This window comes from Mirounga leonina, unplaced genomic scaffold (genome assembly GCF_011800145.1).
Source record: "Mirounga leonina isolate KUSES-001 unplaced genomic scaffold, KU_Mleo_1.0 Mir_168, whole genome shotgun sequence".
Classification (NCBI taxonomy): Eukaryota; Metazoa; Chordata; class Mammalia; order Carnivora; family Phocidae; genus Mirounga; species Mirounga leonina.
The window spans coordinates 31216450-31234048 of NW_023270426.1; the positions used below are offsets into that span (position 1 = coordinate 31216450).

The window sequence follows — 17599 nt, forward strand, 5'->3', positions numbered from 1 at the left end:
TACTTGGAAGTTCCTAGCAGTGTTCTCCAGCTTCTACTATTAGAACTCTTTGCCAAAAGAATCCATATTTGTATGACCACATACTAAAATGTATCCTATCTTATTTCTTTTTTTTAATTGAGATATAGTTGACATATAACCCTATCTTATTTCTTATAAGACAAAAACTCTTATCCTCATTGATACATATCAATACAAAACTATGAAGCACACCAACTCCACTACAGTTTTCTAAGCCACCGATAATCCACCTCTCCCACCGATGACAACTCTAAACTCCGAACAAATAAAAAACAAACCCCCTCAGAACTGGAAAATAAGCAAAAGCAGTTAAACTAAGTAAAGGAGTCAAAACTAGAAGAAGCAACCTGCCCAGGGGTGAGCTTCTCACTTTTTTTTAATCACATGGTTTGGCCAGAGGGTGGGCCCCAGTCACGGAACAGCAGCCCTGCTAAAACTCTGATAGAAAGCTCATCATCTTTCTGGTGAGAGGAGCCAGGGAAAGGAGGCTGAGGTGGCCAAAGTGTGTAGAGAAAGTCCTGGAGCGAAGAGAGCTACAGAAAGGCATTCCCTTGTCGTGAAAGTATGAACCCACACACATCTCAGCCCTACCGTGAAATCATGTTAGTACAGGGAAAACTCAGATCAGCTTAGCAAAGGCTTTGAGAACTGAACTGAGATTTGAAGTCCATTTAGGACTCAGACTAGACTCTGATCCGTATATATGAAGGATAGACCCAAACCAGCATAGTCAAAGCAGAAGGAACTGATCTGAGACTCAAAACACCACCCACAGACACCTGGGTGCCTCAGTTGGTTAAATGTCTACTCGGCTCAGGTCATGATCCCAGGGTCCTGGGATCAAGTCCCGCATCGGGCTCCTTGCTCCTCAGGGAGCCTGCTTCTCCCTCTGCCTGCCGCTCCCCCTGCTTGTGCTCCCTCTCTCTCTCGTTCTCTGACAAATAAATAAATAAAATATTTTAAAAATAAAAATAAAACACCAGCCACAAAAGGCAAGAAAAAACTTAAGGTATAAACGTAACTAAGACAGGGGCGCCTGGGTGGCTCAGTTGGTAAAACATCTGCCTTCAGCTCAGGTCACGATCCCAGGGTCCTGCGATCAAGCCCCACATCAGGCTCCCTCCTCTGCAGAGAGCCTGCTTCTCCCTCTCCCTTTGCCCCTTGAATTGAAAAATAAATGAGCAAAACCTCAGGGACTTTTGGAATAATATCCAAAGATCTCATATGTGTAATTAGATTCAGGTCTTGGAAGCAATACAGTAAGTCTTCAAATTACCTTAGAGCTCTCACCAGAAACTATGGAGGCCAGAAGTCACTATAATATCTTTAAAATGCTGAAAGAAAAAAATCTAGCAACCCAGAATTCTATATGCAGTAAAAAATATCATAAAATGGAATGTAAGAAGTGTAAGAGAAGTCTTTGCCAACTAACCTGATCTGAAAGATGCTAAGAGAAGCTTTTCAGGCTAAAGAGAAATTAGATGAAAGGGAAATTTGGATCATCAGGAATGAAAGAGAAGAGTGGAACTGGTATATATTTGGGTAAATATGAAGATCATTTTCCCCTCTTTTATCTGAAATACATATATGTATAGTTTTTAGAGTACAATGTATAACAATGGTAGATTTTCAATGTATGTAGATGTAAAATATGACAACTGTAGTAACCTAAAAAATGTTGGGGGGTGGTGGCGACATGTGTAATTACAAAATTTGCATCTACCTACCTATTCACCAGTCCCCAGTGTATTCTCTTCATTGCCATTATCATTAATTACCAACATCCTGCCTTTGCTCACATTGTTAACATTGCTGAAAATGCTCTATCTTCTCTCCCCCACCCCTCCATATCCTACTCATTTTTCAAGACCCAGCTCAAGTCTGAATATCTCCACAAACTCTTTTTAGACAAAGATCCAAAGATCACTGAACTACTTATTATAGCTCCTTTTACCCAACAGCTCATTATTTATATTCCACACTAGCATGTTGGTAGAAGTTCCATGTGAGTTAGTCCTGTCTTCCTAGGGCACCTGGGTGGCTCAGTCGGTTGAGTGTCTGCCTTCGGCTCGGGTCATGATCCTGGAGTCCTGGGATTGAGCCCCGCATCGGGCTACCTGCTCTGCAGGAGTCTGTTACTCCCTCTCCCTCTGCTCCTCCCCCTGTTCATGTTCTCTCTCATGCTCGCTCACTCTCTCTCAAATAAATAAATAAAATCTTAAAAAAAAAAAAAGTCCTGTCTTCCCAGCTAGATTATAAACTAGGCACATAACAAGAAGACCCAATGTGGCTGTTTGACTGATTAGATTTATCCATGTTTAAAATATATGCCTAAGAATAGGCCCCCATTCTCAGAGTTCATTCTAATACAGTAAAAACAAAACAAAACAATGTATATTTCTCATACCCCACCAACACCAACAATACCCATTCCAAACATGAAATTTGCACAGGGAAAAACCAAACTACATTAACCATATTTGAATAGTACAGCTTTGGGACATGAGGCACAAGGGCCACTGGGTTTTTCCAGAAGCAAATTTCAAGTTTATGCCACAGCACAGGATACATTTTGTCACTCCAACTTTTCAATTCATGATCTAAACCATAACTTACAATAGTCATTTCGAAGACCAGTAAGATGAATCTTCACTTCCGGTTGGAGTATGGAATAGTCTCTATCATTGACTCTTTTAAGATGGAAGGATTCATCTCTGACTCCATCTCTGCAGCCTATAAAGAACAAACGGCTCCACATATCTTTATGATCCCAGAAGCATAATATTTATGCAGGTATTAAGACATAACAAAGTGAAAAAGAAAGTAATTGTCATGTTAGAACTGAATTACAAGTTGCAGGAGAAGGGAAGGAAAAAAAGACTTCAGTATTAATTTAAACAAAAATTTTTAAAAAATACTTCATGACATGGGGTGCCTGGTGGCTCAACCGTTAAGCATCTGCCTTCGGCTCAGGTCGTGACCCCAGGGTCCTGGGATCGAGACCCGCATCGGGCTCCCTGCTCCGCGGGAAGCCTGCTTCTCCCTCTCCCTCTGCCCCTCCCCCTGCTTGTGTTCCCTCTCTCGCTGTCTCTCTCTCTGTCAAACAAATAAATAAAATCTTTAAAAATATATATATATATTTCATGACAATTTTTACTAAAAAGCACAAGTGCCAGACCTAAATGTAATATCTTGTGGGAAGCATGCAGAAACACTATATCATACTTTGAATATTTATTCTGTCACTTGAGATTTTAAAATCACAGTAATTTTCGCATATCCATTTGTCTAGCACATCAACAATTACCTGATAGATGTAAGCTCTACTCTGAGTCTTTGTCAGTAAATATCTGTGGATTCATTTCTTTTGGCTCTTTGTCTCACTGTTTCTGTACCAGCGTACACAGAGTTACTTCTGGCTAGTTTTACCCATGACTGTCTGAGGTCAGGGTCCTACCTTGGGTTCAGTTTTAATTCTCATCAAAAGACCCACCTAAGTCTAAACCACAGGCCACCATCGTTTCATCCGTCCAACCACTTGGCTAGTGATCAAACCGAGAATGACATAAATTAATAGGCACTGAGCCCACCCAGGTAATATTTGGTCTCTATGACCACATGCCTTCTGATAAAAGGCCTAAGAGCTTCACGATGCTATACCAAGAAGTAGATCGTTACTCACTGCCTTGGTGTTAGCCACGAAGACCTGCAGTTGTGGGCAAAACTGAAAGGTTACTAGAAACACTCAAGCAACTCCAATAAAGGTTTTTTAAAAAAACAAGTACACACTTCCAGTTACAAAATGGAACTCAACACTCAACCGACTGAGCTACCCAGGTGCCCTGGGAAGTTACAAAAGTCATGGGGATGTAATGTACAGCATGGCAATTATAGTTAATAATACTGGATTGCATATTTGAAAATTACCAAGAGAATAGGTCTTAAGAACAAGAAAAAAAATTCTGTAACTATGAATGGTGATGAATGTTAACTGGACTTACTGTGGTGATCATTTTGCAATATATACAAATATCAAATCATTGTTTTACGCCTGAAGCTAATACCGATGGCCTATGAATAACATGGGTTTGAACTGCATGGGTCCACTTACATGTGGATTTTTTTTATAAATGCCACACAGTACTGTAAATGTATTTTCTCCTCCTTATAATTTTCCTAATAACATTTCCTTTTTTTCTAGCTTACTTTATTGTGAGAATATAGTATGTAATACATATGACATACAAAATATGTGTTAATCAGCTGTTTATATTATTGTTAAGACCTCCAGTCAACAGTAGGCTATGAGCAGTTAAGTTTTGGGGGAGTCAAAGTTATACACAGATTTTCACCCAAGTGAGGGGTTACTTTTCAGAAGCGTGATCTAAGGGGCACCTGGGTGGCTCAGCCGTTAAGCATCTGCCTTCGGCTCCGGTCATGATCCCAGGGTCTTGGGATCAAGCCCCGCATCAGGCTCCCTGCTAGTAACCTTTCAGTTTTGCCCCATGGGAAGCCTGTTTCTCCCTCTCCCACTCCCCCTGCTTGTGTTCTCTCTCGCTGTCTCTCTCTGTCAAATAAATAAATAAAATCTTTGGGGTGCCTGGGGGGCTCAGTTGGTTAAGCGACTGCCTTCGGCTCAGGTCATGATCCTGGAGTCCCGGGATCGAGTCCCGCATCAGGCTCTCTGCTCAGCAGGGAGTCTGTTTCTCCCTCTGACCCTCCTCCCTCTCCTGCTCTCTGTCTCTCATTCTCTCTCTCTCAAATAAATAAATAAAATCTTTAAATAAATAAATAAATAAATAAATAAATAAATAAATAAATAAATAAATAAATAAAATCTTTAAAAAAAAAAAAGAAGTGTGATCTAAGTAGACTGAAGGAGGTGAATGAAGCAGGAGAACTAAGTTCCTACCTACTATGCTAGAAAGATATGATAAAGTCTAAAATCTCAAGACAGAGCAGTTTACAAATATTACTTAGAAAATAGATGTATTTTAAAAAAGAAAAGAAAAGAGATGTAAATAGTAGGGGAAGAGCTGGAAGAGGTGGTTGCCTCTAGGAAACAAGACTTGGGGATGGGACAGGTAAGGCAGAGAAGTAGGAAAATTATCAAAATTTTATAATTATGTTGATTAGTCTAATAAATATAAAAATAATACATTCTAATATATTCTAAGGTAAGGAAGAAATGAAGGAAGCAGGGAGAGAGAAGGATAGGAAAGAAGGACAAACAGAAAATCTTTGGCCCATACCTTTCCAGGCACACTGGGATTGCTCACAGAGCTGCATTTGCCCACTAACCCACTGAGACACCTTCCGGGTCGAAAATAGCTGGTTTAGGCATTTCTGAAAACAAGCAAATAAATACTTCTTTAGAAATGTACATGTATAGGGGCGCCTGGGTGGCTCAGTTGGTTAAGCGACTGCCTTCGGCTCAGGTCATGATCCTCGAGTCCCGGGATTGAGTCCTGCATCGGGCTTCCTGTTCAGCAGGGAGTCTGCTTCTCCCTCTGACCCTCCTCCATCTCATGTGCTCTCTCTCATTCTCTCTCTCAAAAAAATAAATAAAATCTTTAAAAAAAAAAAAGAAATGTACATGTACATCTCAGATGTTATGCATGATATAGTGTTAAAACTGATAATTCACTAGGAAGGTCAAAGTTTCCACATTATCAAACCCAATGCTACAACTGTTATTATTTACTACCTAACCACTGTGTAGTGAACACAGTGCTGAGCATTTTACTTGTATTATTTCTAATGTCCCCAACAACTCCATAGAGCAGGTATTCCTCAGCTAGAATAAAATCTTCTTTTATTCTTATAGCCTAAAAATCCTTTTAGCCCACAAACCAACTAAAGGCCAGCGATATCATCAAAGCCTGCAAGAACTGAAATGTCATGATAGTTCTAGTACATTGTGAAATTGAAAGACATCCCCAAGATAACAAAGTTGAACATTAGTAAGGCTACTTTTTTAAGGAAGATTTCTTTCAAGAGGAGCCTCTCGGCATTCAACCTAGAGGTGTTCTTTCAGTCTGTACTGAGATTTTCTCTGGAACTTAATTTTCTTCATCTATAGTACGTCAGGTTTGAACTCATCATCTTAAGGGTCTTTTCCATTTCCCTTTACCTACCAGAAGTGGGAACATCAAAAAATTTTTTAAAAAGTAAAAAAATAAATAATTTAAAATTTTTTTAAGATGGGAACATCAAATCACAGAGATCTTAAGTAACTTGCCTCAGTTTCCATGAACACAAAAATCTGATTGCTGTCTCTTTGGTCTAGTACATAAAAAGCATTTCTGACATTGTTAGACCCAACATCAATCAAAAACAGATAAGAAAATTAGTAGTAAGTGTAAAGAAAAGTACTTACTGGTATAAAAACATTCTAGCGAATAGTTAAAGCAGAGACAATTCCTTTCTTTCTCCATGATAATATATCTAATTGTACATGTAAAACAATCATTGGATCACCATAATTCATACAAAGGTCTCTCTCACAGGCATCATTTTGAGATTTTGGTTTTCTTCCCGGATATTACATCATTGCCAGTCAGTGAATCACGGATTTTTGGGTATTCAACTTATAACAATGAAGTATAAAGCAGGGTTTCTCATTTTTAACACTACTGGAATTTGGCAACAGATAATTCATTGTTGTGGGTATTGTTCTGTGCATTATAGGAGGTTTAGAAGCATCTCAAACTCTATCTACTAGATGCCTTCCCCCTAGCTTGTGATAATCAAAAATGTGTTCAGACATTGTCAAATGTCCCCTGGGGAGCAAAATCACACCCAGTTAGGAGCTACTGATATAAAATAACATTCCTAAAATCAATGTAACTCTTCAGAGAGTCACTTCTTCAGAATCCCATAGTTGGCACAAATCTGACCAGGGCATTGCCCAGCACAGGGCGCTTCTGTTCCACATACCCAAGGGTGCTCTTCCCTCAGTAAGATCTACTTATTACTTTAATGAACCACTTGGCATAGAGCTGACTATATATAATAATTTTGAACATCTTCACAGCTATGCAGGCCCTCGTCGTAGAAACACCCTCTGTGGGACCTCTGAGGACCACTTGAAGACCCACATTTCCTGTCATTGTGAAAGACCTCACAGCGTATCTGTACCACTCCTGATGCTGTTTGACTTCTAACTGGTCATGACAACAAATGCTTGATATAAAGTAGTGAGATAGTGTCCATTATCCCCTTCCCAGGTTCTTCAGTGATGCTGGGACTCTAAGAAGTCATGAGGTCAAGGCAGTAAAAACTCCAGTCTGTAAGACGTAGAGTGTGGAAAGGCAGTGGTGTTAATAACCTGGCCTGGGCGTAAGGTCAACATGCCCCTAATGACCTAGAACTCCCTGGCCATCTGCACTTCCAGACCCGTAACCAACAGTAAAGCACTTGGCAAAAGACCTGCCCTCAGATCTCAATTATTTGAGATCAATTTGCATATGATCTCAAATAATTAAATTTTATATTCACAATATTGTTCCTCTAGCAAGATATATAGAACACTGGAAGCACATACTAAATGGGTAACTTTGCCCAAGCTGAGAACTTATGACTTTCCTAGTTTAAAGCTTTCTAAATGAAACCTTGATTCCTTCAAAAGGTCTTCATTGGATTTGATAAACCCGTAAAACATGCTAGTGATATTTAATGTACCCAAGGATTTAGATCAGACTCCTCTAAGATCTTAAAACCATAATAAATAAGATACTTAAAGGAACTAAATTAACTTAGTCAAGAAACAAACAAACAAAAAATAACAAAAACTTAAGGGAAATGTTTAAAAGACCATCTTATAGGGGCGCCTGGGTGGCTCAGTAGGTTGAGCGTCTGTCTGACTCCTGATTTTGGCTCAGATCATGATCTCAGGGTCCTGGGATGAAGCCCCACCTAGAGCCCTGCCTCGAGCTCCACAGGGCTCTGCGCTCAGCAGGGAGCCTGCTTGGGATTCTGTCTCTTCCTCTCCCTCTGCCCCTCACCCTGCTCACACTTTCTCTGTCTCTCTAAAATAAATAAATAAATATTTTTTTAAAAAAAGACCATCTTATAGAGGAAGAATTTAACTTATCTTGAGAGACCCCAGAGGGCAGACCAAGTCACTAAATAGTTGGAAATGATTATACAAGAAGTTTTTTGGCTGAGGGGAAGCATACCATAATATGTATAATTTCATTATATTTTTAATCCTTACCTTTTTTAAAAAATCTTTATTTTTTAATTCAAATATAGTTAACATACAGTTTTGTTTTGTTTTTTTTTAAAGATTTTATTTATTTATTTGAGAGAGAGAGAACACATGAGAGGGGATAGGGTCAGAGGACGAAGCAGACTCCCTGCCGAGCAGGGAGCCTGATGCGGGACTCGATCCTGGGACTCCAGGATCATGACCTGAGCTGAAGGCAGTCGCTTAACCAACTGAGCCACCCAGGCGCCCTAACATACAGTTTTATAAGAGTTTCGGATGTACAATGTAATGATTCAACAATTCTGTACATTACACAATGCTCTACATTGTGAATTTTCTGGAATTTTCTTTTTATTTTGTTGATGGTTTCCTTCACTATGCAAAAGCTTTTATTTTGGTGTAATCCCAGTAATTTGATTTTGCTTTTGTTTCCCTTGCCAGAGGAGACATATCCTTTTTTTATCTTTGAAATAAGAATGCTTTATTTTATTTTATTTTGTTTTATTATGTTATGTTAGTCACCATAGAGTACATCATTAGTTTTGGATGTAGTGTTCCATGATTCATTGTTTGCATATAACACCCAGTGCTCCAGGCAGTACATGCCCTCCTTGATACCCATCACCGGGCTAACCCACCCTCCCACCCCTCTCCCCTCTAAAACCCTGTTTGTTTCTCAGAGTCCATAGTCTCTCATGGTTCATCTCCCCCTCCGATTTTCCCCCCTTCATTTCTCCCTTCCTTCTCTTAATGTCCTCCATGCTATTCCTTATGTTCCACAAATAAGTGAAATCATGATAATTGACTTTCTCTGCTTGACTTATTTCACTTAGCATAATCCCCTCCAGTTCCATCCATGTCGATGCAAATGGTGGGTATTCATCCTTTCTGATGGCTGAGTAATATTCCATTGTATATATGGACCACATCTTCTTTATCCATTCATCTGTTGAAGGGCATCTCGGCTCTTTCCACAGTTTGGCTATTGTGGACATTGCTGCTATGAACATTGCGGTGCATATGGCCCTTCTTTTCACTACATCTGTGTCTTTGGGGTAAATACCCAGTAGTGCAATTGCTGGTCATAGGGTAGCTCTATTTTTAATTTTCTGAGGCACCTCCACACTGTTTTCCAAAGTGGCTGTACCAACTTGCATTCCCACCAACAGTGTAAGAAGGTTCCCCTTTCTCCACAACCTCTCCAACATTTGTTGTTTCTTACCTTGTCAATTTTTGCCATTCTAACTGGTGTAAGGTTAGAACTAACTGGTGTGGTCCAGTGTGGTTTTGATTTGAATTTCCCTGATGGCTAATGATGATGGACTTTTTTTCATGTGTCTGTTAACCATTTGTATGTCTTCTTTTGAGAAGTGTCTGTTCATGTCTTCTGCCCATTTATTGACTTGATTATTTGTTTTTTGGGTGTTGAGTTTGAGAAGTTCTTTATAGATCTTGGAAATCAGCACTTTGTCTGTAGTGTCATTTGCAAATATCTTCTCCCATTCTGTGGGTTGCTTCTTTGTTTTGTTGACTACTTCCTCTGCTGTGCAGAAGCTTTTTATCTTGATGAAGTCCCAAAAGTTCATTTTCCTTTGTGTTTCCCTTGCCTTTGGGGAAGTGTCTTGAAAGAAGCTGCTGTGGCCGATGTCGAAGAAGTTACTGCCTATGTTCTCCAGTAGGATTTTGATGGATTCCTATCTCACATTGAGGTCTTTCATCCATTTTGAGTTTAACTTTGTGTATGGTGTAAGAGAATGGTCAAGTTTCATTCTTCTGTATATAGCTGTCCAATTTTCCCAGCATCATTTATTGAAGACACTGTCTTTTTTCCATTGCATATTTTTTCCTGCTTTGTCGAAGATTATTTGACCATAGAGTTGAGGGTCCATATCTGGGCTCTCTATTCTGTTCCATTGGTCTGTATGTCTGGTTTTGTGCCAGTACCAGGCTGTCTTGGTGATCACAGCTTTGTAATATAGCTTGAAATCAGACAACATGATGTCCCCAGCTATGTTTTTCTTTTTCAACATTTCCTTGGTGATTCGGGGTCTTTTCTGATTCCATACAAATTTTAGGATTGTTTGTTCCAGCACTTTGAAAAATGCCATTGGAATTTTGATCAGGATGACATTGAAGGTGTAGATTGCTCTGGGCAGCACAGACATTTTAACAATGTTTATTCTTCCGATCCATGAGCATGGAATGTTTTTCCATCTTTTTGTGTCTTCTTCAATTTCTTTCATGAGTGTTCTGTAGTTTCTATAGTATAGATCTTTACCTCTTTGGTTAGGTTTATCCCAAGCTATCTTGTGGGTTTTGGTGCTATTATAAATGGAATTGATTCTCTAATTTCTCTTTCTAAGATTACATTGTTAGTGTATAAGAAAGCAACTGATTTCTGTGCATTGATTTTGTATCCTGCCACATTACTAAATTGCTATATGAGTTCTAGTAATTTGGGAGTGGAGGCTTTTGGGTTTTCCACATAAAGTATCATGTCATCTGCAAAGAGAGAGAGTTTGACTTCTTCTTTGCCGATTTGGATGCCTTTTGTTTCTTGTTGTTGTCTGATTGCTGTGGCTAGGACTTCTAGTACTATGTTGAACAATAGTGGCGAGAGTGGGCATCCTTGACGTGTTCCTGATCTTAAGGGAAAGGCTCTCAGCTTTTCCCCATTGAGAATGATATTCACTGTGGGTTTTCCATAGGTGGATTTTATGAACTTGAGGAATGTTCCCTCTATCCCTGTACTCTGAAGGGTTTTAATCAGGAAAGAATGCTGTATTTTGTCAAATGCTTTTTCTGCATCAAATGAGAGGACCATATGGTTCTTCTCTCTCAGAGGAGACATATGTTAAAAAAATGTTTCTACAGCTGATGTCAAAGAGATTACTGCCTATGTTTTCTTCTAGGAATTTTATGGTTTCAGAAATCACATTTAATGGGTCTTTAACCCATTTTGTGGTTATTTTGTGTATGGTGTAAGAAAGTGGTCCAGTTTCATTCTTTTGCATGTAGCTGTCCAGTTTTCCCAACACCATTTGTTGAAAAGGCTTCGTTTTTCCCACTGCATATTCTTGCCTCCTTTGTAGTTCCAGACACATTTTAAGATTGTTCTAGTTCTCTGAAAAATGCTATTGATCTTTTGATAGGGGTTGCATTAAATCTGGAAATTGCTTTGGGTAATATTGACATTTTGACAAGATTTATTCTTCCAATCCATGAGCATGGAATATCTTTTTATTTGTTTGTGTCATCTTTAATTTCTTTCATCAGTGTTTTATAGTTTTCAAAATACAGGCCTTTTACTTCCCTGGTTAAGTTTATTCCTAGGTATCTTACTGTTTTTGGTGCAATTGTAAATGGGATTGTTTAATTTCTCTTTCTGATGCTTCATCATTAGTATATAGAAATGCAACAGATTTCTGTATACTTATTTTGTATCCTGCCACTTTACTTAATTCATTTATTATCAGTTCTGTTAGTCTTTTGATGGAGTCTTTAGGGTTTTCTCTATAGAATCATATCATCTGGATCTTTACCTTTTTTCTGTTTCATTTTCACTTTTTTGATTGATACTAACTGAACTTGTATATTTTTTGGGTATTATATTTCTTTTACAAAGTGCCCCTATTCATGTCCTTCACTCACTCATTTTTTTCTGTCAGGAACCCATCATTTTCTTACTGACTTGTAAGAGCGGCTAAGCCAGTTCCTTCCTCACATTTGGGACTCATTTGTCTGAGCTTCTCAGGACATGAGATCGTCAGTTTTCTCTCTTTACCTACCTGGCCTTTTGAGGCAATGTTTTCATTCCAGCCTCTGCCCAGTGCATGAGCTGCCTTGCAAAAATGGAGAGCAGAGTTACTTGTTTCAAAACTCCTTTTGATGGGTGTCTTCAGTGGTTCTTGGTAGGACCCTGCAAGAAAAACATTTAGCTTTTGTTTTTCAAAATAAGATAATCACTTTGGTTGGTGGTTGACCACTGTGTCTTTCACAATAGAATGTGAAGACATAGGCCCTCATCTCTCCAAAATCCTGGCAGAGGTGGGTAAAAGAGGGAGGGTCAGCACAGGGCCTTATCCAGAACACCAGGATCATAAGTGAGCACTGCCTCAGTAGCCTCTGTAGGAAATGCCAAGATTAAAGACCTGACTCCCACTGCAACAGCAGCAGAAATGCTTTATCTCTGCACAGAAAGAACATATTTGCACATTTGAAGAATAGATACAAACAGTTCCAGAGTTTAAGATGATGGAGCAATGGTGTCTGGTTTGCCCAGGCTATGATCATCCTGCCAGGAAATCATTGTGGGATGCTTGCTTTCCTAATCATTTTGCCTCTCCCTCTTCCTTTTATAGAAAGATGCTGTAAGGATAGTTTGAGATGGCATCAGTGAAATACTTTCTAAGTTAAAGTAATAATAGAGTCAATGTTATTCTCATCATTATTATTCATATCTGTCCTCTTCTCAAGATTGAGAAAGCCCTTTACCAGACTTTTAACTGCACAGAAAACCCTGTTATGTCATCCTCTAAAACTAAGTATCTTTTATGTTCATATCACTTGTTCATCAGAGGGGCCAAGGGACCATTGAAAAATCTTATATAATTATAATCTTTACAAAAGGAACCACATACCACTGTGATTCTCAGAAATGCATCTAAAATACAACATACTGTCTTTTGTTTTGTTTCATTTCCCAACCCACCCCACCCCCACCCCCACATCACCACCTTGGAAATTTCTTATTCAAAGGAAGAAGAAAAGGAAAGCACTTGATGAATGTGATACTAGATAGTTTTACGAGACAAAGATTCTCTCTGGAATATCTGTTTCATTAACAATTTTTAAACGGCCTGTGGAATTTCTACTACCTCACCTAGAATCAGAGTCTCTTTCTCAGGTGTTATCTTCAGCATGGATCCGGAAGCTTCTGGGAGGTAAGTGGTTGAAAGCTCTTCCCCAAAGGAGCAGGCTGCCAGATCCCTGGTTTGGCTTTGCCGCCCTCTGGTGGTAACTGGGCTACTGGCGATGGGAACCTCAGCAGACAACCTCTTCACAAAGTTGCTCTTGAAGCTAGAATATGTAGTCTTAACTTCATCAAATGTCTATTTAACAAGAAAAAAAAGCTGTAATTTATAGTGGCCTCAATGATGTAAAAGTAGGTATTCCTTAAAGGAGAACTATAAACAACTCATCTAGTACAAAACAAATTATAAATCAGATTTTTAGCTTTTGTGACCTGAGAGAATGTTATTTTATATATATAAATATGTGTATATGTGTGTGTGTATGTTTGTGTACTTAGAGCCTCTGTTCAAGGGTCTCAAGACGTATAAAGGCAGCTTAGAGAGTAATTATGTTTACAGTTATTACAATTACATATCAATATAAAATATGAAGTTGAAATAACCCTATATATTGAACAGACAAAATGTTTATACAAAATCACAAAATTGCAAATCTGGAAATAAACAGCAATTTTCTAGTCCAAACTTTTCATTTCACAGATGAGCTAACTGAGGTCTAAGTTGCTCAACATTCATCCCATTCCCTCTGAGAAACCCCAGGATTGGTATTTACAGATCCTATAATGGTGACCCAGGTCATGTATCTACATGAAATTAAAATGCAAATGACAAATTGGAAATATATTATATTTTTAATAAGATGTCAGGCATGTTAGATTAATATCTTTGTGTAAAGGACTCAGAAAAATTTAGACAAATTTTCAAACCAAATAGAAAAAAATAGGGCATAGGACCCAAAAAGACAATTCACAAAAGAGATATATAAATACCCCCAAAATATTCAACCTCACTAATAATCAAAGAAATGCTAATTTAAAACAGTAACAAGATGATAGCAGTGATTTTTTTTAAATGACAAGCCCCAGGGTTGAAGGTTCTAGAAACAAACACTGACATTGCTGGTGGAGCATAAATTAGTATTCGGAAAAGACAATTTGGTAACGTGTCAAAAGCCTTCAAGTATGTGTATAACCTCTACTGACCCAGAAACGTCACAGCTAAGAATTTAAGGAAGAAATTAAAAAATATGAGCAAAGATGAACAAAACCAAAATATTTTGAGTGCTTACCACAATATGAACCCATATGCCAAATGTTTACACACATTCATATTTAATCGTCAGAAACACCTGTGAAGCAGGTCTGTTATTTATTCCCACTTTACCAATGAAGAAACTGAGGTTTAGAGGTTAAGTGAATTGCTTAACACCACACAGTGAGTCCATTGGAGATGCCATACCCTAATCTCATCTGTCTGACTCCACAGTCCACACTCAGCAGAGAACACGGGGGTGTTACTGCAGTATATATGTTTATAGGGGGAAAAGATGGGAAGGACTCAATATTTACCAATGGAGAATTGAGTAGATAGACTATGTGACATCCTTAAAAGGCAATACTCTGTACATTTGTACATACTCTGAAACTTTGTACATTGTTTATGGGGATGTAAAGTGGTACTACTGTGGAAAACAGTCGGCAATTCCTCAGAAAATTAAGCCTAGAATTACTGTATGATTGAACAATGTCACTGCTAGGTATAGACCCAAGGGAAATGAAAACAGGTACTCAAACTCAAACGCAGGTACATGCATGTTCATGGTAGTATTATTCACAATAGCCAGAAGGTAGAGATAACACAAATGACCATCAGCAAAGAAATGGACAAGCCAATTGTGTTTATGTATGTACATATACATGTTATACATAATATAATTATTTATTTATTCATAAATGACATCTCAGCTAAGAAAAATGATCAAGAAATTTCACACCAACAATCTTACACTGTCTCAGCAGGTGCATGTTTCCCTGGCTCATCTCCTGTCACATCCTCTATACTGTCTCCTCACCTGGGTGCTCTTCCCCAATTCTCTGCCAGGGTAACTTCTAGCCCACCTTCACAGCTGGGATCAGCCATCACGTCAGGAAGGTGTCTCTGACCTTCCCTTCCTCCCCGTTCCAAACTGGGTTAGGCAGTCCGTGATATCCAAATAATTGCAATGGTTAATTCTATGTGTCAACTTGACTGGACTAAGGGCTGCCCAGAGAGCTGGTAAAACATTGTTTCTGGGTGTGGCTGGGAGGGTGTTTCTAGTGGAGATGAGCATTTGATTCAGTAGGCTGAGTAAAGAGATCCACCCTCACCACTGTGGGTGGGCTTCATCAAATCCACTGGAGGCCCAAATGGCACAAAAAGGCAAAGGAAGGGCATATTTTCTCTCTTCCTGAACTAGGACATCCATTTTCTCCTGCCCTCATACATCAGAGCTCCTGGTTTGTCAGACCTTCGTACTCCTTGATTTACACCAGCTGCTCCCCAGGCCTCAGGATTTTGGACTCAGATTGAATTAAACCACCAGCTTTCCTGTTCTCCAGCTTATAGCCTGCAGACTGTGGGACTTTTCAGCCTCCATAACCTCATGTATATATATTTACTTATATTCTATTGTTTTCTTTCCTCTAGAGAATCCTAATGCAAGAATGATTATTTTTCATTGCACGTGAGAGAGAGCTGATATGCAGTGAAAACGACTGGCAGTATTAAGATACTCACCACCAAAATATGAATCAATAGCATAATGAGATGACTTTTTTTTAAGCATTACAATTTTAGGTCTCATTACGGGAAAAACAATGTCCAAAACAAGAGCGAGGGAAACCCAGTTGTCTCTGTGCTGGTCAGAACCCATCTGGAGAACTGTGTCCAGGCTTGGACCTGTCCTGTAAGGTGAGCCAGCCAGGATTCTAAACCTGAGTTCATTTAGAGGAAAGGGACTGCAGTGATTCGAGGTCAGGGAACACAGCAATGGAGCAAGACATGAACGGAGTGAGGGCACCGAGGATATTTAATCTAGAGGAATAAGACCCATAAGGAACTGTCTTCAAATATTTAAAGGAAGCCAATGTATGAAACAAAGAAATATTCACTTTGTATTGCTCTCTAGGACAAGACTGGGCGCTTCAAGCAGCAGGGTCAGAGAATTTAAGTCCAGGTGTCATATAAAGTTTGACTTTTTTAGTAATTCAGCCAGAGAGCACCCAACTAATACTATCATAGTTAAGAGGTGATACAATGGGTTTTGTGTACACTTTTGTTCTTTACCAGAAATTATGTGTACTGGAAGAGACTTTTCTATTGTATCCATCCTTACCAGGCTCCAAGAGAGTGGGAATGACATGGCTTATCAGTCTCTGACAGGTCGTACATGGCTAAGCCGTGGGTTCAGCTCATCTACCCCCAAGAGCACACACCACAGACGCAGGGCCCAGAAGCTGAGCTGTAGCTTCCTGAGCACATCCTCTAAAGTGCTAAAGATCTAATCCTGAAGGGAAAGGGCACACCCACAGTTTTTCAGATCCTTCCGTGCACTTTTTCCTAGCATTTTCTCTAATCACACCACGACCCCAAAATTCAGGCCAAATAGAATGAAGCACCTGCATTTGAAACTTGCTGTGTGTCTTAGGGAAGAGGCTAAGGTGACCCAAGGACTGCAGCCCTTAATTTCCCGTCCATTCATACCCCTGAAATTTTCAACAGTGAAGTTAGGCCTCCTATAAGAGGCGACAGCCGCGGGAAAAACAAAGACAAAAAAAAAAAAAGGAGAAAAAGAAGAAGAAATAACTAGATGAAGCACCCAAGGAGAGGTGGGTTTGGGGGATTTCCTTGTTTGTTTTTGCTTTCTTGGTAGAATTGTCTAATTTAATTGTTAAATTCCTGATTTATTATAGAGTTCAGTTTTTTTTTCTGTCTACAGGTTGCAGCCCATTAAATCATTGTCATGGGTCAGAACCAGGCTGTTTTAAAACTACCATAGGCGTGGGCACCTGGGTGGCTCAGTTGGTTAAGCGATTGCCTTCGGCTCAGGTCATGATCCTGGAGTCCCGGGATCGAGTCCCGGTGATCGAGTCCCGGTGATCGAGTCCCGCATCGGGCTCCCTGCTCAGCGGGGAGCCTGCTTCTCCCTCTGACCCTCACCCCTCTCATGTGCTCTCTGTCTCTCTCATTCTGTCTCAGATAAATAAATAAAATCTTTAAAAAAAAAAAAAACTACCATATGTATGCAGTGAAAACGACTGGCAGTATTAGATACTCACCACCAAAATATGAATCAATAGCATAATGAGATGACTTTTTTTTAAGCATTACAATTTTAGGTCTGGTTAGTTAAAAAAAAAAACTACCAACAGTCAAAGGGGAAGTATTGTTTAATGAAACTTCTCAGTTATGTATGTCTGCGTACTGAGTTAAATTGTAAAGTGCATTTCTTACTGGGGGTCATGATCAAAAATTTGAAAAACACTGGACTATAGTTTGCTTTACCGTAGAGGAG

The 17599-nt window shown here is 39.3% G+C and overlaps 1 protein-coding gene across 1 annotated transcript in view; it reads right to left on the reverse strand.

The window, feature by feature from the left end:
- Positions 1 to 17599, reverse strand: part of CDC20B (cell division cycle 20B) — a 42289-nt gene that overhangs the window by 12794 nt on the left and 11896 nt on the right. Inside the window, exons 3-6 of the mRNA XM_035015057.1 lie at positions 13116 to 13344; positions 12022 to 12152; positions 5274 to 5367; positions 2638 to 2754 (exon numbers count right to left, since the gene is read on the reverse strand). Coding sequence (XP_034870948.1) covers positions 2638 to 2754; positions 5274 to 5367; positions 12022 to 12152; positions 13116 to 13344 — 571 coding nt within the window. The remainder of the gene's footprint in view (positions 1 to 2637; positions 2755 to 5273; positions 5368 to 12021; positions 12153 to 13115; positions 13345 to 17599) is intronic.